This window comes from Mchenga conophoros, linkage group LG12 (assembly GCF_057382185.1).
Source record: "Mchenga conophoros isolate Kocher_MC1m ecotype Shallow Benthic linkage group LG12, M_conophoros_male_GT1.1, whole genome shotgun sequence".
In the NCBI taxonomy this organism is placed as follows: Eukaryota; Metazoa; Chordata; class Actinopteri; order Cichliformes; family Cichlidae; genus Mchenga; species Mchenga conophoros.
The window spans coordinates 15,691,659-15,714,380 of NC_140537.1; the positions used below are offsets into that span (position 1 = coordinate 15,691,659).

Genomic DNA, 22,722 nt, shown 5'->3' on the forward strand with positions numbered 1-22,722 from the left:
GGTCGGATCACACATCCAACAATATGTGTAGAGGCTGTAGCAAAAAAAACCCCAAAAAAACCCTTTTTGGCTCTCCTACTGCTGATGTGTCAGGCATTTTATGCTGCATTAATCAGATCTTGGCCAGGTTTCACATTCAGCTCTATTGTTTGCAGACCGTGCAAAGGGATGATGTATGTGTGTGAGTGTGAAGGCATTCAGTTAATCCCCAATGCATAAATCAGTGAATCAGCAGTGAGCACCTTATTTTTTTTCCAAAGGAAAATACTGATGATATAGCAATGAAATAGCTCAGTGTTGTTTTTACTGTCACATGCAGCCATCTGTGGCGGGGAGGTGAAGAAGGACAATGGCCAGATCCAGTCTCCCAACTACCCCGATGACTACAGGCCAAACAAAGTGTGCGTGTGGAAGATTTCTGTCGCTCAGGGCTTCCACGTAGGCCTCACCTTCCAGTCTTTTGAGGTAAGACACCAATGCATTTTTAATGTTTTTAACAGAATAGTGTTCATGCTTTCTTCTGGATTTCATGACTAATTTTTCCCCTTTTTGACACCAAATCTTCTGCTTTTCTTTAGATTGAGAGACACGACAGCTGTGCATATGACTATCTAGAAGTGCGCGATGGGATTTCTGAAAACAGCCCTCTGCTGGGCCGCTTCTGCGGCTATGACAAGCCAGATGACATAAAAACGAGCTCAAACCATCTGTGGATGAAATTTGTCTCAGATGGCTCTGTCAACAAGGCCGGCTTTGCTGCAAACTTCTTCAAAGGTGAACTTTTTAAGTGCTGACAACATCTAGGAGAGAATGTCAGCATCTGAATTAAAGCATGTTCCAACATTCACTCTGTAGGTCATGACCTTTTTAAATTTTCTTTCATATATCCTTGTTCTTCTTGCACCTTTGCGTTCTGTGCGACCCTCTTTGCCCGACTCTGCTGTTGTTTTGGAGGGTTTTCTCTCGTAAGCCACTGAGCCAGGGGGGCCAGCTAAAAGGGCCATATCTTTGTGTGTTCAGAGATGGATGAGTGCTCCAAGCCGGACAACGGTCGCTGTGAGCAACGCTGTGTCAACACACTAGGCAGCTACAAGTGTGCCTGTGACCCAGGCTATGAGCTGGCTGCTGACAAGCGCAGCTGTGAGGGTAAGTACAGGGAGAAAAGTCACCAGCCCTGCTCACCATGTCATTTACATGCTAAAGCACTTTACACAGTTAGCCACCCAAATACAATAAGTACAGTCAGTCCTGCTCCTAACAGCCAGCATTAATAGTGGTGCTGGCCAGCCACGGCCTTTTCTGATTTGTGTTACAACAATGAAAGCTTTATTTTACCTCAAATTATATGTTGTTGTTTAAGACCCAACTGCTAGCACACACAGCTGCACAACATTACCATTTAATCCCTTTCTGCCTCTACAGGAAGTCAGCCAGCTACCCATCTCTTTGCTGTGTGTACAAATATTTCGCTGATGTTGAATTAACGGGGCCTGAAATTAAAGACGGACACATTAAAATGAATTAAAAATGCACATAACTGAATGTAGTTCTCTTATTAATGTGTTAATATTAAAATAATGCATATTAGAAAGGATATACATTCATGGTGTACGTGCAATATTTCCACATGAAGCTTGCAGACAGTTTTTTTTTTTGTGTTTTGTTTTTTTAGCACTAACCCCCTGTTATGTTTTAGATGACTGATGCACTCGTATACGCAAATATTCAATTTCTTGCTTCAGTAAACTTCAGGGTTCAGGCTTTACATGGTTAAAATACATTTTTTATATTTTAAACCTGCGTTTAAATTGAGTTAAAATGATCCCTAAAACCTGTGCTTATATAGATATCTGTTAGATATTGTGCACTATTATTATTTCTGGATTTCAACACAGTCCATGTGTCAGCACAGCTTTTTGTTTTACTTAGTTAATGACTGACGGAATTAACTAAGAATAGCCAAGTGATCTAATGAGTATCACCAGCTGCTGCTGTTGTGTTATATCCTGCGTTGCTACTACAAAGCTTTGGCAGAAAGGTCAGGCAGTAATCCCATTTTTCCGAGGGTTGTTATGTTCAAAGGAAATCTCAGATGGCAGCGTAACATTTGGAACCAATCCTTGAGAAATATACAGTGATATCATGTATTTATTTATTTTTGTGTGTGGACACCTGCACGCATATCAAGCTGCTTATTTTTCTGTCTTTTGTGTCCAGCTGCTTGTGGAGGTTTCATCACCAAGCTGAACGGTTCGATAACCAGTCCAGGCTGGCCCCGAGAGTACCCCCCAAACAAGAACTGCATCTGGCAGCTGGTTGCCCCCACGCAGTACCGTATCACTCTGCTCTTTGACGTCTTCGAGACTGAGGGCAATGATGTGAGATTTGGGGTTATGTTAAATGAACAATGGGTGGGTTTGTTCTATACTTTTGCTCCTTGTCACTGCGACGCATCTCTCCTTAATCATAGCAAATGAAGCATTTCTCTCCTCCTTGAGTTTTGTAATTTAAACCAAATAACACGTCCTGTGCAGGTTTGTAAGTACGACTACGTGGAGGTACGCAGCGGGCTGTCGGCCGACTCGAAGCTACACGGGAAGTTCTGTGGGGCAGAGAAACCAGAAGCTATCACTTCGCAGTACAACAACATGCGCATCGAGTTCAAATCCGACAACACGGTGTCCAAAAAGGGATTTAAAGCGCAGTTCTTCTCAGGTAAGTCTTCTGGCAGGGTTCTGCACGGTCTCTGCTTTCACTCACTCAGATCTGCAACCTGTCAAGTCTTCAAAGCGAGCAGTCGTCAGCGTTGTTGTGTCCTCTGTGGTCCTGCAGATAAGGACGAGTGCTCCAAGGAGAACGGTGGCTGTCAGCATGAGTGCGTCAACACCTTTGGGAGCTACAGCTGTCAGTGTAGGAGTGGTTTTGTGCTGCATGAGAACAGACACGACTGCAAAGAAGGTATTGCACATAACATTTTTTGTCTTTTGTCTTTTTGAATAGATCTATCTACTCGTCTTCTTCTTAGATTTTGGTGAGAGCGATAAACAGTCTGAGTGCAGTGCTTGAGCCCATTGTAGATTAGCCTGACGCAGAGCACCGTGTCGACATTTTATCTCTTTCTTTCTTTTTTTTTTTTTTTGCAGCTGGTTGTGATCACACTGTGAATAGTGTGAGCGGCATTATTACCAGCCCCAACTGGCCAGATAAATACCCCAGCAAAAAGGCATGCACCTGGGTGCTCACCACCACTCCAGGTCACCGCATCAAAATCGTACGTGCCACAACCTCCTGCTTGTCAGTCATTTATTTATTTGTTAGCAGCTTTATCTGCATAATTGAATTGCTAAATCCGCTGAGGACATCTGTGTTTACTGTGCTCATGTCAGAAACTGTTATGGCCTTCCTAATGATGATGTGTGGCTCCCCCTTCTGTTATTATTTTTGCATTTTTGCCCACTGTGCCACAGATATAGAGTCTGTTATTTGCTGAAACAATGTCGTGCGTTGATCTTCCGTGTGCCGAGTTAATTAAGTTCTTATCTTCTAGAAATATTCCCTTACTATCTCGCTAAAAGACAAAGGGCTTTAATGTCTAAGCCTTATCATTCGAGTTGATCTTCCTCTTCATTTCTAACAGGCCTTCAATGAGATTGACATGGAGGCCCACCTGGAGTGTGCCTATGACCACATTGACATTTATGACGGGCGCGATGGAAAAGCGCAGAAACTGGGTCGTTTCTGTGGGACTAAGAAGCCTCCACCCATCACATCCAGCGGCAACAAGTTGTTCATTCGCTTCTTCTCTGATAACTCTGTGCAGAAAAAAGGCTTTGAGGCTTCCCATACTGCGGGTGAGAGTTATATTACAGCATTCAGGGGTTTTTCTCCTAAAAAAAACAGTGTACAGTTTCAAACCTCATGAAGGGCTTTAGATGTTCTTCCAGGATTTGTAGGTCAATGTTCACCACCCTGTCTCAAAATGGGATGATTCAGACCATGTTCTCCTTTTGTAACAGGATGACTCTAGACACAAAAGCACAGCTGGCCCTGATTCCCATCAGCCCACTTCTTTTTCTCTGCAAAAATGCTTAACTCAACTTTTCTGTTCAGAGTGTGGAGGTCAACTAAAGGCGGAAGTCAAAACCAAGGACCTGTTCTCCCATGCCCAGTTTGGAGACAATAACTACCCCGGAGCCTCTGACTGCGAGTGGGTGATTTCGGCGGAGAAAGGCTACGGCGTGGAGCTCATCTTCCAGACCTTTGAGATCGAAGAAGAGGCGGACTGCGGCTACGATTACATGGAGCTCTTCGATGGCCCTGACACAAAGTCTCCACGGCTGGGACGTTACTGTGGCTCAGGGGTAAGAACATTATCCAATAATTCTCTGAGATTCTTTTTTGGGTAACTCCTTCTGCAGAGAAGCACCGTGACTGCCCGGATGTAATTATCAGGGAGTTGTTGGAATTATTAATCCTGTCAAAACTGATCCTGTCGCCTGTAATGGGGTGACTTTTCTGACCCGGCCTGGGGATTTTGATTCTGGCTTTAAGCCAGCGGGCTCCTCCTGAGTTTAGGAGTGCTGCTTGGGAGGTGGCTACAGGTCAACATAGCTGGTCACTCCCTGGGTGTCGCTGGACTCTCTGGCACTTACTTCCAGCGGTGAAATAATCAGCCGATGGAGGCTGCAGCTGGTCTATGAAACAATGAGTCCTGTGGGGAATAGTAACTGAGTTTCATCAGGTTAGAGAACAGCTTGATTTCATTTACAAGATTTTCTAATAAGCTTTGGCCTCTTATTCACGCACATTCTTATGAGTCATTCGCTGTAGGGGACGTAACACCCCGGGTTCCTCGGGGAGCAGCTCCTCAATCAAGTTTCCTTTTATAAAACAGGTTGAAATAAACTGACACAGTTCAGTCCAAAGTAGAGTAAAAACTCATTACGTTGTGGGGGAGGTTTACTTTCAGCCCCGAGGCTTTTCTCAGTTACACAGTAGATTGTTTCTGGGTCTACAATAAAATAGAATGGGCCGCTTTCTTCTTGTTTAAAATCCCTTTCCCAATAAACCAAGACTTACAGGGCGTTATGTTGTGGCGAATTTTCACCGGCGGCTTTAATCGGCAGTCCGGTGTGTTTACAGTTGGTTGCGCGGGCTTTGACTGCTCTGACACTGCAACGCTCGTCTTTGTGACAACCACAGGGCAGCTGATTCGGCGCCTTAACTAATGATTGCTCGAATTAATTTTTTAAAATCAATTTTCACATGATAATGGTGTTCTGAAAAACACTTAGGTCAAATGTTTCATATTTTTGTGCTCACGTAATGCAATTACCTCTTTTTGAAGCATGTGTGTAGCAACACATTATATGGCTCTATTCAGGGAAGAAATAAGCTTTCTGCAGCGGTGCACTTCAATATGAAGCTCAAGCAAAAAACAAACAAAAGGGGAAAAAAAAAAAAAGAAGAGGAGAAAGCTGCAGAAGGCTAGTCTTGGACCCAGACCCTCACATGGCCCCTGGCTTTTACAGCAGTAGCAGTCAAGAAGCTCTCTGTCAGACTCACTGATTGGACTTCAGCATGTGTGAAGTCCTTTTAGTTTGAATTGAAGTTCAGGGAAGCAGAAAGCCACAAACGAATCTGTTGTTTTGTCCCTCCTGACAGCCTCCAGAGGAGATCTACTCGGCCGGTGACTCCATTGTGATCAAGTTCCACTCCGACGACACAATCAACAAAAAGGGATTTCACGTCCGCTACACCAGCACCAAGTTCCAGGACACACTGCACTCACGCAAGTGACCAGCGGAGGCCAGAAGGGGCCGTGCAGGGCAAAGGGGCAAACGGAGGGGCCCCCAAGGGAGGCGCCAGCCAGACGCTCGGATCCCTTCGGCCAACAAAATGAATCAGACACGACAGAACAGCCGCAAGACCACCAACCGCACCTCAGCTCCTAGGGGCTCTAGCTCCCCCCACAGACTGTGAGGAGTAAAAGCCATTCTGCAGTACACCTTGTTTTTACCTTTCTATGGTTAGGATTGGGGTGGGAGGGTGGATGTCTGCTTTAGGTGGACAGTAGGGGAAAATGTATTGACCCAATACCACCAGATATGTTTTTTTTTGTTTGTTTGTTTTTTTTTATTGTTCTTTTTTTTTTCTTCTTTTTTTAAATACATGCCGAGAAAGGCACAAAGGAAAACAGTGGATTCTCAGGACCTGTAGGAAGGCGGGCATCAGCTGGACAGATCCCTGCTTTTGTCAGGCCAGCCTGCCACATGCAAGGGGAGGAGAAGAAGAGGAGGAGGCATATGGGGAACATCTCCTGCACTCCTCAGTAAAGGCTCTCTTCACCTCACTCTCCTCTCATCCCTTTGATTCAAGGATTCCTATCCATAAGAGGATTAAAAGGACTTGACTTGAGATATCGATACTGTATGTCAGTCAAGTGCATGTAATTCCAAGGCAAGGAGGAAAACGGTACCGTGACAACACCAGCATTTGTAATTGGCTTTGTCCTGACAACCAGCGGCAAGATTCTCGTTGTTACCATTAACAAGAAAATGTAGGAATCTGTTATCTTATCAAAGGACTAATAAATGAAATGTGGTCCATATCTTCTGGTTGGTAATTGCTTGCCTGATGATTGGCTATTACTGTACCTCCGTGTATAAAGTAATGTTTGATCTTTCAAAGGGAACGTGTGCTTTTCTCAGCTCGAACCAGTTAGCACTTTACAGTGAATTGTTCCAAAATCATGAGCTTATGGAATTTTGTGAAATGCAATGCCAGTTCACTTGTTTTTAAATGCATTTTATCTCTTATTCTGTTATTATATATATATTTTTTTTGTAATTGCTCCATTTAGTTCCTCAGGCATACTTGAACATTGTGTGTGCCCTGTAACATGGGGTAATAAAGATATGACTTATGTTTCCGTGTTGATTTACACGTCTGATGTAAAATAATTTCTCTCCAGAGAAAATGCCTTTTTCTTGCTACAATGAAGTATTTCTCAAGAACCAAATGAGCCTGGGTATTTATTGTCATAGTGATTACATATATAATGTAATGGGGGGGAGGTATTTCTGAAGTTAGCCTTATAATTGCCTTCCAATGTATAGCCAATGGTCAGTGTTGAATATACTTTGTTGCTCACTTCCTTCCTTCTCTTTATTTATTATTCAGCACCATGTTGCATGAGCCTTGTGTGGCCTGACACACTTGTTTGATGACTGACCTTTTATCCATACTGCTAATTGAGCTCAGCTCTGTAAACCTGTTTTTTAGGCCACTGTAGTTAAATTGTGTTCTGGCAGAGATTACCCAGGACGTGCAAGACGGAGTAACAGACCAGAGGACTTGAATGCTCCCTGTTTGAAGTAAGTTTGTTGAAGAACCTTTGCAAACACAGGAAAAGAACAGTCAAATATAAACAGACTATCTCTTATTCATATTATCTGTTATTCAGTATTTATAGACGGGAGCTTTTTCATTCCAGACGACAGTAGGAAAGCATTTGCTTTTCCACTTTGCTAAATATTCATTCCTCTACATGTAACATCACTCTCCCTCTGATTATTCCATTACTCTCCTATTGTTTTTTTTTTCTTTCCATGAAAATATGAGGAGCAGAGCGATGTTGCTGAACAAAAAAAAAAACTGCTCGAGTGCCTGACAGTAGGCCCTTTACTTAACAAAAGTACTGCACATACATAAATGTGTAACAAGACTGCAGGCTTGGAGAGATCTTTTTACAAACAAAACAAAAAAGTACCATGTAAATTAATAGACATGGCTATAGGTGGGTATAAATAAACATAAGTAGAGATACATCTCAATATTTCTCATTATTTTATATCTCAAGAGTTATTGAAATAAGTAGAAAGAGATTGAGAATAGCATTAGATAGATAGCTAGATGGGTATTGAGAGAGATCTCTATAAAGATGGGTTGGAGAGAGAAAGAGCTATCGACAAATGAAGGGGTAGCGAGAGAGATATCAATAGATGGTAGACAGAAATAACAGATGTCGATATCAAGCTCGATACATCTAGGTACCCTACAAGAAGCACTGCGATAATAAAAAAAAGAAGGAAATGAATGTGAAAGGTACGCAGACATTCAAACACTCCCCTTCATTCACAGTGGAAATTAAAGTCTCTCCAGAACAAAAGTCAACGGGTTTTTTTCCCTTCTAATTTTACTCCTATTTGTTCTCATCTTCCTACATCCATTTCCATCACGCTGAGTAGAAAATACCTCTTTGTGTAGAACAGCGTCCCTTTATTTAATAACCAGCATGAAACATTAATGCAATTCATTGTTTCATCTGACCTCTTTCATATGAGTTATTAACAGCCGCCCAGAGATGCGACGCATCTACAGTAGCTCTCCCGGTAATTATGTGATTATAAGCCAACAGCGACAGGCCGTCATCCCGCCGCTCCGTTACATAACCGTGCAGGAGGAAGGAAAACAAAAAGAAAAGACCCCGAGCTTTTCTGCACCTGTTTTATTTGACATCCACGAGTAACAACACGCACATAAACCAGAATTTACTGCTCCTGCTGCAGTCGGCCCCTCTCCCCCGACCGTTACGTTGTGCGGTTTGACAAATGGCCGTCACCTTCACTGTGGGGCAGAGTGGAGACGCTATTGAGTGGTGCTCTGAATTGTGGGAGAACCGAGCAGGTTACAGTGAGAGGCTGTGAGTGTGGCGGAGGGCTTGTGGAGGGTACACCTGAGGAGCTGATAAAAGGTCTCTTTTAACCCAATGACAAAAATAGACACCTTGAAGCATTTTGTAAGATCTGAGATAAAACGAAGTCACAAAAGAGGAAAGTGACTTGTGCTAAATATTGGCTTTGAGAGTTCTTCTAAACGTGTGTGTGTTGGCAGCATCCAAAGCTCAGTTCAGAATGAGTAAGAGCAGCATACGCAGACATTTACATCATCTTACATTACATTTAACATAAAAACAGAGTATAAATTTGGTTTATAGAACTTTTAATCCAGCCACAGTGGGACATCATAAGCTCTGATACAAATGTGGCTGAAAAATCACATTCAGTGCAAAATCGAGACATAGAAAACAAAACGACGAATAAAAAAAAAAAAAACCCAAAGAAACATTCTGATGCTTCACAACATGGCCACGTATCAAAGTGAACCATTAACACTGGTCTTCACGGACATCGCAGCGCTGCGCTGTGTCAGTGTTCACAAAAGCAGGTCACAGAACAGTCAGCAACTCTTCACAACTCAATAAGTAACACAGATGAAAATTGTGACTCAGTCAGTGTTTCCCAACAATTACTCCATCATCTAGGGCTGAAGATGAAGGGGGGGAAACAAACCAAAAACAGCTCGTGTGAATCAGAAATCAACCTACTATTATGAGTCACATATTCAGTTACACTAGATTTTAAAAAGAGACACCCAGAGTGGGGATTTTTTCCCCCTCTATACTTAACAATCCACTGATCAATACAAGTGAGAACAAAGAAAAAAAACTGTGATAACTCTGACATCTTTGTGCTGTAAAGTATGTAACCGTGTACTGAGCCGTTGTTCCACAAACATGGAAGAAAGAAAATAGTTCTCACAGGTTGCATACAGAGGAACGCCTCTGTGTGACATCAGTAGTGTTTATGTGGTGAGTGACTGCCAGGCCATGGCACCCAGCTGTCCCCCGACCCACCACAGAGCTGCTCCCAAAGAGGCGGCTGCCATCACAGCCAGGCTGGCCTTGAGTACAGCGCCTGGGTGTCTGCTGAAGCGGGCCGGGGCCACGCAGGCCAACGTGGCCACAGTCACGGTCAGGGTGTACAAAATGGAGACGGCCGTGTTAATGGCCACAATCTGGCCGAACTTGGCGAAAGGCACAATGACACAAAAGAAGAGAGGGACTGTGGAGATCGCTGTGGTGACAGCGCTGGACACTATGGCAACACCCACATGGTTCACTGCCTCCAGAGTCCGCCTCTGCCTCTCGGCCTGAGGCTCCTGCGAATAAAACAGAGATTTAAAAAGTGCAGACTCTTAAAAAAACACACGCTGTGGTCAATTTGAAATTAGAATAGTCGCGTACCAAGTTATGAGAAGGCATAGAAGGTGTGGTCTCCCCAGCCAGAAGGTATCCCTCCACCAGGTGTAGACAGTAATCCACCGAGGATCCAACAAGTATTGACAGAGAAATTGCCTCCACTGCTCCCATCTCCCATCCCAGCCAATACATGAGCGCCACTACCAGACAGATCACCCCTATTCAAGACCAAAAACATGAGGGAAATGCACTCTTGGTTATTTGAAAACATCACTTTCAAATGTAAATATGTTAGTGCGGCTCTTACCGAGAATGGTCACGAGCACGGGCAGCAGCAGCAGAGGATGTGCAGTAAACACAGAAACAGCTGCCACGCAGATGGCCAGAGACAGCAGCAGACTCCAGAGGGCACTCTCCACACCTACAACAGGACCAGAGGGCAGCACTTTTGGCATTTTTATCTGTCTCCAGTTTTAGAAAAGGAAAAAACAAACACTGCATCTCTTTGACATCTGCTCCACCTCTCACTTGCCTATGATTTCCATGAAGATCTGCTTCCAGTGCTCACACGTCTGGAAGCCTCTTTGCAGAGAAGAGGTCTGCGGGAGAGTTGCGAGCTGCTCCTGGATGAAGTTCTCCCACTGCAGGAAATCGGAATACGTCTGAAATGAGGATTTTCCCTTGTATGTGGTCTTACAAGGGAGGAGGAGGAAGAGAGAGAGAGAGAGAGAATTAAGGCGTTGCGGCAACTCTGAAACCGACGGCGGTTTGTCGCATGGAGATGAAGAGACTTACAGATTCGAAGGCCATGGACAGCCAGCGGACCTTCCCTCCATGCATTCCCACCGCTCCATGGGACAGCTGCCCTGGGAGCAGGTTGGGTTCAGGGAGAGAGTGGCACTCGGGATGAAGAAGAGGCAGAATGGAAGATAGCTTGTTGCCTGTGAGGAACAGCAGACTTTTTAGCCTGCGTGCTGTCAAATCAGAAGGCCTAACCTTGCTGATTTGACTTTATACTACTTTTTTGTGCCACAAAAAAACCCCACATTTGAAAAGTTACTTTCCCTTCCCATCAGATAAGCAAATGTTACCTGACGGCAAGCACTGTGCTCCTCCCGGCTTTACGAGCTGTGTGTTTGCACTAACAGCTTTGCAGATTTTGCAAAGATGCCCCATCTCCTGGAAAATATCAAAGTCTGGATCCAGTATAATGCTGCCCTTTGGAGAGAATCAAACAACAAATTTACAACGGTGAGAAAGTCCTTTTAAAATCCGGTGCAGCGTTCCTCCAGTCGACAGTTTAAGATGCATGTGGTGCAGGTGTGACCATCACCATATCTCCAATCACGTGGTTGTCCCTGCGCTCGGTTCGGTTCACTCCCAGGATCCCAAACACAAGGAAAACCATGGCTCCGGTGTCGACCAGAGGACGCACCGCCGGTTGGCCGCACACACCGCCGCTGCACGGATTGAAGCCAAACGTTTTGGATGGTTTCGTTTTGGCAGCAGATGAGGGATCTTTGAAAATAGAAGCAAAGAAAACCCTTTCAACCACGTTTATTTATACGGGGCAAAAATATCTGCATAACTGGTGCACTGTGAAAAGAAAAAAAAAAAACTCTCCAGAGGATTCACTTTAAGAGGAGAAGTCACATCAGTGCGTTTTCTCTGTAGTTAAGACTCAGCTAAATGACAGGAAAAAGACATTTGTGCAGCGTGACTCATGCGGAGTGAGAACTGTTTTCCTGATGCTAACAAACAGTCTTTATGCTTATCACGAGATGCTTGCTCGCTCACCGCTGGGAAAAAACGTATAAAAGCTTCCCCGTGAAGGTCCATCAGGCCCAGAGCTAATGCCACAGCCTGGCGGGTTGACACACACGCGGCTGGGATGAGGTCTCAGGCGGCACTGAGCAAAGTACAACTTCCTAAAGGGAAAAAGCAGAGCTGAAAAATGACAGATTTCCCCACTAAAACAACCTGACAGCCTGTCTCAGTCTCTGTTTTACATTCTTCCTTTGTGCCTTCACCTGCTGTGCTGCTGTGGGGATGATGCTACATAAAAGGAAAAATCTGGCGTCCAGCCATGACGAGGATCACACGAGCCGGACGTGATCATCCAGCTGTCGTACGGGAGGTATACGTGGGAAACACACACTGTCATTCTGGCGGTGTAATTGCCATGGGGCTGATTAAAAGCCTATTCAAATAAAGCAAGATTAGTTGTAAGCTGCTTTAGTGGGACTCGAATTATTACCAATATAATCAGGTTGGCTTTTTTCCTGCTCTCACACCTGGAATGATGACACCTCACGCTCTGTGCTGCACATCTTCCACGGGGACGGGATGCTGGCGTTAAGGGAGAAGCGGTAAATGGTTGTAGAGGCTCCGTGGTCTAACTTTGATACGTACACTGTCACAAGAGGGCCTTGAAAAAGGTACAAAGGTCAGGATTTTAAAGACAGGAAACAGGGCTTAAATGAGAAAAGGGCTGGGTTTGGGGTTTTTTATGTGCTGGGTTTTTACCTGTTTGGTTAGTGAGTGAGTCCTGTTTCACTCCACTCGGAGCAGCAGTGGGAGTTGTCCTGCTCGGCCTCTGCTGATGTGTAGGATACAAAAATGCAGACGAGGGAGCATGGGTGGGAAGTGGGTGGGGTTTTTCCATGAACACACCTGCAGGACACGACATGTTTTTTTTTTTTTCTTTTGATATTCGTTCCAGATCTAAGAAGTTAACAGAGTTATGCTTCCACTCTTACCTGAGCACATGGGACAGGAGATGCCTTGGCCGCTGAGGTTGCTCCGCAGAGCCAGCAGACTCTGGAGGTTTGTATCTTGGCGGAAAAGAAGGGGAGCGTGAGTGGCCGGCCTCAGGAGACAACAGAAGGCAGCTGAGAAGACCAGAACCAGGAGAAAGACACCTGGGCCAGAAGGGAGATGAACAAACAACGACAGAAAAGAGGGTTTGATAGAACAGTTGTGGGACAGATCAGCAGTGAGGATCAATTACAGTCACTCCCAAAGAGTGTGGTTGAATCCTTCATGAGAATGCTTTGCACTCACTCTGACAGGCAGAATCCCCTCGGGGCAAACAGAGATTACAGAATTTCTACAATAATTCTTACTTAAGCCTGAGGTGACTCTCACATCTAAACCAAACATTAAGAGCTCTGCACACAATATCTTAGAAGCCCCAACCGCTGAGTTTTGGGATATAAATTGATGTTGTCTTTGCAAGTTCTGAGTTAAGATTAAATCTCACCTAGAACAGTTTTCCGTCGCTCCACAACCGGCTTAGCCACCAAGTGCTTCAAGGCCCACTGAAGATTGGTGCTCACCACACCCACGTGCCGCTGCCCCGGAGGGGACAGAGGTGTCTCGACCGACAGGGACAGGATGGCCGCATCGCCGTCTGTGTCGCAGAAGCCTGGCAGAGACGAAGGAAAAGATCCTCAGAGGTGCCCCGCGAGACACATTCTTACAACCAATCCCCCTGCCAGCCTTCATTCCGATGCTAGGCAGATAATAATCTCACCTGGCTCCATTTCCACTGACAGAAGAGCCACATCATCATCCTCGTCCGACAAAGGGCTGTGGTTCGCCGACAGGCCCGAAAACAGCTTCCAGCTTCGCGGGGTGGAGAGTTTAGGGGGAGAGAGAGAGAGACAGCTGAGGGGGATTAGATCTGGGTGGGTGTCACGCAGCACAAAAAGTAAGGAAGCAAAAGCTTACCAGCTCAACCAGGCATGTTCACGAGGCTCCACAAACTGTGTCCAGATACAAAGGGCAGCAGGCATCAAGACAGACACCCAAAGCCAGCAGCAGCTGACGATGAGAGCCATGAATAGGCCGAAGTCATGCACGGCTGGGATCTGAGTGTCAGGTGAACAAAGCGCAGTGTAAAGGACCTTGAAACATTCAATTTGTGCTTATCGTGGGAAAAATGGTTGTCTGCTGAGAGAGGCACTTCTATTCACCCACTGTAGGAGAGTCATTTATACACCCTGTACATGTCCTATTAAGCGCTGTTATTTTCTTTTCTTTCTCAGTTTCATAATTACCTGAGAGAAGGTGTTAGCGGCATAAGCGGCCGCAGTCGTGAAGGAGGTCAGAAATGTCGCTCGGCCAGCTGTTTTAATTGTGTAGATCATTCGCTGCTGCGGCTGATGCAAATGAGAAGCCTGTCTGAAAGTGCTGATGAACACAAACACATCATCCACCCCTGAGAGATGAAGGGTAGACAAAAGGAGGACTTCTTAGCACAACTCATGACAAAGAGTTGTAGTTTTCCTCATTTCAGAGCAATAGCTCCACGTAGCATTCACATACAGCTGAGAGTCAGAAAATAAAAAGGTCATTATGTTTGCATCTTGTGCGCGAAATCAGCTAAAGCCTGCAGCTTGTTAGTTTAGCGTGAAAAGCCTGGAAATGGGAGCTAGATGGGGACCTACGAGACGCAGAGAAATACAGTGAATTTTCACAGTGAAGTCAGTCATTAACACTTATACATTGTGTACAATTACTCTGCACACAACACAGCTTTACTACAGCATGTTATATGGAGGGGATTATGGTTTTATGGGGGATTGTGCCATTTGCTTAACTGGTGACAAGACTCCACTGAGTCACTAGAAGTAGTAATTAAATCCCCTGTAAAAGTACAAGGTGGCACTTTTACATTTTAATGAGATTTAGTGGTTCTGAGAGGCAGTTTTTTTTTTAACTTTAGACCCAGCCAGGCTTGTGGCTTCTTCTTCAATTCTGTATTTAGGTGTAGCTAAGCCAAGCTTGCCTTGAGCTTCACATACGATTACGTATAACATTATAACCACTGACAGGTGGTAACACTGATCATCTCTTCATCATGGCACCTGTTAGTGGACGAGTTATATTAGGGAGCAAGTGAACATTGGTCCTTTAAGTAGATGTGTAAGAAACATAAGGATTTGAGTGAGTTTCAAAGTGTGCTGGCTAGATGACTGGCCAGAGCATCTCCAAAACAGCAGCTATCGTGGGGTGCTCCCGGTCTGCAGTGCTCAGTATCTATCAAAAATGGTCCAAGAAACAGTGGTGAACCAGCAACAGGGTCATGGACAGCCATGGTTCAGTGATGAACATGAGAAGCGAACACTGGCCCGTGTGGTCTGATCCAACAGAGAAGCTACTGCAGCTCAAATTGCTCTAAAAGCTTAATGGTGGCTCTGATAGAAAGGTGTCAAAATACACGGTGCATTGCAGTTTGTTGCAAATGGGGCTGCGTAGCAACAGACCAGTCAGGGTGCCCATGCTGACTCTTGCAGACCATGTACATCCTTTCATGGAAACGGTATTCCCTAATGGCCGTGGCCTCTTTCAGCAGGATAATGCATCATGCCACAAAGCAAAAACAGATCAGGAATGGTTTGAGGAACAAAAACATGATTTTGTGGTGTTGACCTGGCTTCCAAGGCCCCCAGATTTCAATCCAATCAAGCATCTGTCCAATGTGCTGGTGAAACACGTCCGATCCATGGAGGCTATACAGCACAACTTACAGAGTTTGCTGCTAACATCATGGTCTAGAGGAATCCATGCCTCGCTGGGTCAGGGCTTTTTTGGCATCAAAAGGGGAACCAACACATTATTAGGTAGGTGGTCATAAGGCTGTTCAGTGTATTTTACAAACCCCAAAGTGGCATCAATCTTCATAAACACAAAGTGTTTTACAAAATGTCAAACTATTGCTTAAACGACTTACCGATACCGATAATAACAAACGCTGCAACTCCGTTGAGAATGCCCAGGTACCTCACGCCAAACACGACGTGGTATAAGAAAAGAGCCATCAGGCAGCTCAGTCCGATGCTAGCAAGTCCAAAGAAAGTCAAAAAGACTGCGCAGAGACAAGAAGAAGCTTGTAAATATTTCTGCGCCTTCAAACAGAAACATGTACACACATCGATGTAAGTGAAATACGGGGATACTGTACCAGAAAAGGAGGTAAGGACGTAGACAAGCACAGTAATACAGGCTCCGCTGACCACAGCCAGCATCATGTCATTGTGGAAGGTGTGTCTCACCTCGTCATCAAACAGCTCTGTTCCCCCATATAGCACCTTTACCTGACTGGAACAGGTCACACAGACAAAACAACTTTGAGTGTTTGCAATAGCATTCAGTACCTGTGAATACGAGAGTTTTTACTGACCTGGTAGACTGGTTGGCCAGGATGTCTGCATATTGGACCACAAAGTTTTTGAAGCGTGCTCTCTGCTCATCCGCTCGGTCCTGCAGGGAGTAGTAGGACGGCAGAGGAGCTCCGAAGTGGATTTCACTGCGTAACAGGGATGAGAACAGATGCTCCGGGGACAGACTCTCATCCACGTACCAGTAAAACTGCGGGTGGGTAATGGCCAGGCCCAGAGAACCTGCACATGAGGAGAATCAGCAAAGTTAAGTTGGGCTACCCCAAGGAGTCATTCAAGCTTGAACTGGAATTTCAACCTGCCTTTAATATCAGCCAAGTCTGGGCCCATGCCATCATAGTAGATCTTGCCTCCTCTCTCACTGGGGTAGAGGTATGACAGGAGGGAGCTGGGTGGGGAGCAGTAGGACGGCCCCAGTGGCAGATCCCTCAGTAACTCCAGAGGCTTCCAGCAGAACTGATGAAACTGTGGGTGCTGCATGAGCAGCCGCTCAACTTGGTGTATCGTCTGCAGGCGCTCTGGAGTGAAGATGTTGCGCTCGCCTTTGCCTTGAGCCACAAACACCAGCTCAATCCTCCACAGAGCCTGGCTCTGTAAGTAGTAATTGGGAACAAATCTGCGCTTCCTAATGAGGGAAAAAGTTGAATTTCCATCCCCTAATCTCGCCTCTTCTTCCCCTTTTCCTGGATTTATGCTTTCATGCGTCCCCGTTTCCCCCTGACCCAGATGAGGCGCTGTCCTTTCATCTCTGCTTGCTGCTGCTCCTCTCTTCTGATGATCGCTGGCTTGTAAAGGGTCCCCTTGAGGAGCGGAGGACCCCGTGTCCTCATTATCCATCTTATTGAACACTTCCTTCCTGCCCAGCTTCTCAAGCAGAAGCTCTCGCAGCGCCTCAGACTCCATGATATCTATGTCTCGTCTGCGTCTGTCCCACGACCCCAGCTGAGTCTTTACGGCGATGGCGAGGGCGTCAAAACGTTCAGCTGAGAAGTGGCTGTGAACCTCAAAGGCACTGTAGGAGAGGTCTATGTCCAGAGGAGGGCAGTAGAGCAGCATGTAGGCAAAGAGGGCACATGGCAGCAGGACAGCTGCCCCTAAAACCGCCCCACTGGCCCAGGGTTGCGTGTAAACCCACCCCACTGCCTTCCACAGTCCACAAACCCAAGCATCCCCCGAGGACCAGCTCTGCTCCGCGGCGTGTGCTGCTCCATCCTCTTCCTCCAGCTCCTCCTCCTCTTCTCCACCACCCCAGCTGGTGTGAAACAGCAACGGCTCATCATCCACATCCATTGCGGCACCTGTCAGGGACACATAAGACCACTTGATCATCACTCACTTAACGTTATGGCTGTTGTCCACTTGGTCAGGTGAACATGAGCACAGCTGCGACAGAATGGGGGACAAGGCAACTTTGAAAGTTGTGCTCAGAGAGCAAGGACACGAGCGAATTAAGTCTATCCTGAAGCAGCTGGCGAGAAAGGCCGTCCACTGGTTGCTCGCATGGAGAAAATTGAGCGAGGGGGACCTTTTCCCCCCTTCTTGTTCTTCCCCTCAAGGGCTCGTAATAGAAAATGGCTGGCCGAGTCCTGCTTTAAGATGCTGATCACAAGAGCTTGGGGTGAGACGGGCTAAAAAGCTGTGATTTAATTCTTTTCTCTGCCAGCCCATGCAAGCCATTATCACCCGGAGAGCGTATACTAGTGGGGTTCTACATATGACCAGTCGATGCAGTTGTTTCCACCCTGCACCAAATTAAATCATCTCACTTGTCTAATTAGTGACAAGAAGAGTGAGCGGGGTATAAAGAGTTTATCTCCAGCGATGGGCAGCCTTCGACTAATCGTGTCAATAGGTGTCACTTTCCCCCCCACCCCACCCCTACGCTTCTTTTCTCTCAGGCAAGACATTGCAGACAGTTTGCATTCAAGTGGCAGTGAGTCTGCTAACTGCAGCAATTTATCTATTCTCTTTAGAACGATGCTTTAAGGTCAGCCAGGTAAGACATTGAATCATAATTATGTGTAAAAGATAGCTGTAGTCAGCTTTCTAGCTAGAGTGAAAAATCCATCATAAAAGAGAGTAATTTACAAATGACACGGATTAATCAATATTTGCAAAAAAAGATTCCTCCCGTTGGAGAGCAGGGAAGAAAGACTGTTGAAAGGCAAACCCTTAAGATGCCAAATGAACTGTAGGCGTGCTGATTTATGGGACAGTTTGTGCTCTTACATCTAAACGTAGTTGATTTCACGGTGGCAATAAAGGGAGTGCTCCACTCGGAACAGCCAGCCTCCTTGTGCGGCCACCGTGCAACAGTCAGACTCCGGCTCACAGACTGGGGGATGTATTTAACGGGCACATCATTAAAATCCTTTACCCTCCAGTTCCTCGCCCTTTGAGAGAAACACTTTTGATGTTCTCAAACATCCACCATGGTTTCACGCTGGATTTTACATTCAATAGATCTTAAAACCTGCGGAGTTGAAAGCAAGAGCTCCGCCCTGCATTTCACGTTCTTAGAAAAAAAGGCCAAATTTGGGACTTCTTTTAAAAATGGACAACACTTTGTTTTATTAAGCACCATGTCATCCAAGTGCACGAACAAGGGCACCGCTGCCCCTTTTAATGGGAGTGCAGATGGGGCGCGCGGTGTGAATGTGAGCTTCCCGCATTTTTAGAGGATAAACGCATTAATGGTGTTTGTTTGGTAGCTTTTTGTTTTTTAAGACAAAAGCTCAGGATGCATCACTAAACAAAAAGAAAACCATCTAATCATTCTTTTCAGTGACCTTTTTCTCTTAAACAACACAGACATATATTTTTAATATAACAAGGAAAAATAATTTGTTCCAAATTGCTGGTGTAATTTCAACTTATTATGACTCGTTATCTGCAGCCATCGTGGGCTATTATTCCATAATGAGTCCTATTATGTTGTTTTCCTCGAATGCTGACTTTTCCTCGTCAAATGCGTTTTCGGTCCAAGCGTCACTATTTTGTATTGAAAAACACGAAGAATTAAACTCGATATGATTCTGTACTTGGGGGGTAAATGAAATTGAATACAGCTACTAATTTTGGCAATTAGATTTTGGTAATCCTCTCTGCCCCCCTGCCCTCTCCTCTCAAGCATGTTTTGGTCGTGATGCTCTCAGCAGCAGATGAGAGGAGGCACACAGAGAAGTGCAGAAATATCATGCGAAGAGTGGGAAAGGGAGAGAAGAGAGAAGAGAAAAACGGGGAAGTGGGTGAAGAGACGGCGCAGCCATCAGACATCAAACAAACCGTGGGCTCCTTGAAAATCTGTCAAAAAGAAATTTCTGCTGGTTAATAATTATGGGGGGGCAGCAGCACTACAGGTGCATCTTAGGGCCCGCTTCGTAAAAAAGCCTCACAAGCCGAGCAGATTTCAAACTAAGGATGTATGAATGAATTAGGAGAGTGAGGCAGGCTCAGTGCAAGCTCTGCCTGCTTTTTATGATCCCTCTACTGTCTACACGTGCCTCGCAGCGGCGTGCAGGTACAGTGAGGGAGAGATAACTACCCACGGCCTCCGGGACGCATCCTTTCGTCTCTTCGTGATGAGTCTGGCACTCCTTCGCATCCAGGAACATTGCGCCTCGTGTACAATAATTATGAGTGGAGTACATCTGCAAAGCACTGCGAGCGGTACGCAGCCTGGTATAACTAATGTGTTTACAAGCTGCCAGAACTGTTCAACGTCGCTTCTAAAAAAAAAAAATCAATAGGAGAGAGCACCCGATTTAATCCACACCGGCGCAGGTGTGGATTAAAAAATAAGAATAAACTGGCATCGTGCTTTAAGTGTATGTTGGTGTAAAAGCAGTCTGCCATATGGCTGAGTGTATATTAAAGCTGCGTCGCTCTTAAAGGAGAGGATGTGGTTTTCTGTAATGCAGTTACATTGTGACAAATGAGACAGGTGAATGCACCAGGAGGCCTGGAGTGAAGTTGCACGTGCTGGGTTTTCAGGTGTAAAATTGTGTTAATTGTCTGAAAATGAATTTTTGATGCCTTTGACATTCCACTTGCGTTCAGGCTCACGTGGGAACTTTGTAGCTTTTACATTTTTTTTTCCCAACAAGTGATGTTTGTGCTGTACCTGCCAGCTCGTTGGAAGCACAGCAGGTGTAGGTGATGGACAGAGCTGTCTCGTATGTCGTGTTCAGCGAGATGAGGGCATCCAGGATGATGAACTGGAAACCTAATGTACGCACGGCCTCTCCCGTGAAAACACAGATAAGCTCAGTGTCGGTGTTATTACCCTCCTTTACCTCTCTGGGTGATGTGAAGCCGGCGAGGTGTACGCTCCGAGCAATCCCCAGCTTGCTGTGAGCCTGAACCCTTCACATATCATCATTACTCTCAACATCTCTCTCAGCACTCTGTTTGCCCTCAATCTCTTGCCCTTTTCTTCCCATCAGTCTCGCTGCCTTTTTTTTTACCCTCACGTCCCTATCCTGTCCACAAAGGTGAGAGATTTGTAACCTTCAATACTGATAGCACACACACACACACACACGCACACACACACATGCACACGCACACACACACATCCCTCCACCTTCCTCAGTTTATCTCCTCTTCATCTCATCCAATATGGATATCGCATGCTGCCTGCTGACCCACACACATTGAGCTTGGTGTAGGCTCAGCCAGCATAGCACCTCATTTAAAGGGGCATTGATTTCACCACTAGTGCTTTATGAATGTATTCCTTATGCATGAGCATTCAGCAGTGTGTTTATGGCAGACGTGCCTCCAATTCTATACACGCTCTCAATCTGTGCTTCAAATCAAACTCTCAAGGTCCATCTGCACCCAGCAGAGATGTTCGTTTTCTTATTGTCTTTGAATTCCTGCTCAAACTGAAGGCAAAGCGCAAAGCTCTGTGCATACAGTGTGAGGCATCCAGGGGATCTAAAATTCAGTTTCTCTCCCTCCCCTGAATGAAACTGAACACCAAAGCCTCATACTACACTGGAGGTAGTTTTTTCCCTCTATCTTGGCAGCATAAGAGGACATAGATAACAGTATGAAACCAATTTCGTACAACTTTCTAAAACAATTAGTGCACTTTATCTTTTATTTTCTAGATGAACAGCTTAAATGGTCTGCATTTCTTCAGCAATCAGCATCTCATATTCACATTTAATTTAAAGAAAAAAGAAAAGATCAGACAAAAACAATAAGCGATCCCATCAAAGCAAAAGAAATCTGCAACACAGGGGAGAGACTTACCTGAGGCTGATGAAACAAAAATTACAGGTGGGGCGATCAGGCCTGTTTGGTCCACTTGTAATGTGCTGAACTTGTGCTCTGTAATTTCATCTGCTCCACGCACTCATGTGGGGGGGAGAGAAATGATCAGTTAGTGTTTTAATGTCATAGTTAATAACTCATCAAGAGGCACACTAAGGGAGCCCTCAGCAGAGAAACCCACACAAAAACAAATCCACTATTCTCCCCTCACTCTGCAAGAATCCTCTAACCCCGGCAGTTCATAATGTGTTGTTTTCCTCTCCTTTTATGCTCCCCAGTCCTTTCTCTCCCTCCCCTCCTTTCTTACCCGGTTGTCGAGGCGACAGAGTCAGTGAGAGACATTTCTTCCCAGAAGCTCCTCTCTCTCTCTCCCATGGCTTTGTTCAGCCTGCTCTGCTGACTGGCTCAATAGTGTATGAGACACAAGGAGGGAAACGCAGCTCGAAAACCTCTCCGCACCTCCCGCGACAGGCTGGCGAGCCCGCGGGGATTTTTATACCACTGCAAAAATGTCACCGGAAAAAAATTCAAGCATCAGTCAGCTAGTTATGGGTGACCCAAAGGATGCAGTTGTCACGGTACCGCAGCCAAGCCCCCTCCCATCACATCAGAGTTGGTATGGTCTAGTCTAGTCTCAGTTGGTGGGGAGGTGGGGTGTGCTATAAGAGGGCAATAAGAATAACTGGTTACAGTGGGAGACAAAGTGCAGGCAATTTAAAATAATCACCTGAGAAAAAGGGTTTATTAGTTATTGCTTCATTTTCATTCTTCAGCGCCGACCGAGTGAATGAAGCTGCTCAGCCTGCTGTCCTCTGTTGTAAATGGTTTGACTGCTGTGTTATACAGCATCTCTAATATTTGGTGGAGGCTGTAAATTCAGCACCGATCTCAACTGTCATGTTTGCCTTGCTGTGCCAGTACTGCACTCTCCCGGACTGTAGTGCCCTCGCTCGCTCTCATCCAACATTAATGACCAGCACTCTCCTCACACCGCTACGTTCAACTCATCCATCACCTCGCTCCTCAACCCCTGTTCGTGTTTAACTTGGATTGCCTTGACATCAAAAGGTGACAATCCATCATCTAAATGAGAGCAGATAACTGTAGTGAAATTTCACTCTTTCTGTGGCATCGTGGAGTCAAACAGAGAAGAGAGGTTTGAAAAATGGGAAAGAGTGCGCAAGTGCTGAAATCCTGGAGGACACTTCATAG

General features: G+C 45.5%; 2 protein-coding genes across 4 annotated transcripts in view; one reads left to right on the forward strand and one right to left on the reverse strand.

Annotated features, from left to right (window-relative positions):
• bmp1a (bone morphogenetic protein 1a) overlaps nt 1-6,927 on the forward strand; it is a 29,978-nt gene extending 23,051 nt beyond the window's left edge. The window contains exons 11-20 of one of the 2 annotated variants that reach the window (XM_085293994.1): nt 320-465; nt 579-774; nt 1,021-1,146; nt 2,218-2,411; nt 2,535-2,715; nt 2,833-2,958; nt 3,144-3,271; nt 3,638-3,851; nt 4,111-4,361; nt 5,665-6,927. In XM_085293994.1, the coding sequence (XP_085150120.1) occupies nt 320-465; nt 579-774; nt 1,021-1,146; nt 2,218-2,411; nt 2,535-2,715; nt 2,833-2,958; nt 3,144-3,271; nt 3,638-3,851; nt 4,111-4,361; nt 5,665-5,799 (1,697 nt within the window). In that variant the 3' untranslated portion in view covers nt 5,800-6,927. The remainder of the gene's footprint in view (nt 1-319; nt 466-578; nt 775-1,020; nt 1,147-2,217; nt 2,412-2,534; nt 2,716-2,832; nt 2,959-3,143; nt 3,272-3,637; nt 3,852-4,110; nt 4,362-5,664) is intronic. The other variant, XM_085293995.1, reaches the window with a different exon arrangement.
• A 2,059-nt stretch (nt 6,928-8,986) lies between these two features.
• On the reverse strand, nt 8,987-22,239 carry disp3 (dispatched RND transporter family member 3). 2 transcript variants are annotated; one of them, XM_085293992.1, is made up of 22 exons: nt 21,818-22,239; nt 21,490-21,579; nt 16,530-17,525; nt 16,230-16,449; nt 16,011-16,147; nt 15,780-15,914; nt 14,104-14,264; nt 13,775-13,914; nt 13,578-13,669; nt 13,305-13,469; nt 12,802-12,963; nt 12,569-12,715; nt 12,337-12,470; nt 12,073-12,242; nt 11,840-11,970; nt 11,376-11,560; nt 11,134-11,260; nt 10,838-10,983; nt 10,575-10,734; nt 10,350-10,463; nt 10,088-10,260; nt 8,987-10,002 (listed from the first exon to the last, which is right to left on the reverse strand). In XM_085293992.1, exons 3-22 carry the CDS (start codon nt 17,515-17,517, stop codon nt 9,646-9,648), a joined length of 4,044 nt encoding a protein of 1,347 aa, XP_085150118.1. In that variant the 5' UTR covers nt 17,518-17,525; nt 21,490-21,579; nt 21,818-22,239; the 3' UTR covers nt 8,987-9,645. The 2 variants fall into 2 exon arrangements, with proteins under 2 accessions (XP_085150118.1, XP_085150119.1); XM_085293993.1 differs by having other exon boundaries at nt 13,775-13,950; nt 21,818-21,871.
• Nucleotides 22,240-22,722: the final 483 nt, after the last annotated feature.

Excerpts from the sequence above, each read along its gene's own strand:
- disp3 (XM_085293993.1), bottom strand. The coding sequence starts at position 17,517 with ATGGATGTGGATGATGAGCCGTTGCTGTTTCACACCAGCTGGGGTGGT. Across the intron at positions 13,670-13,774 it reads GAACATGCCTGGTTGAGCTG|CTGGAAGCTGTTTTCGGGCC; the intron begins GTAAGCTTTTGC and ends CACCCCGCGAAG. Across the intron at positions 13,470-13,577 it reads GTCAGTGGAAATGGAGCCAG|GCTTCTGCGACACAGACGGC; the intron begins GTGAGATTATTA and ends CGTCTCTGCCAG.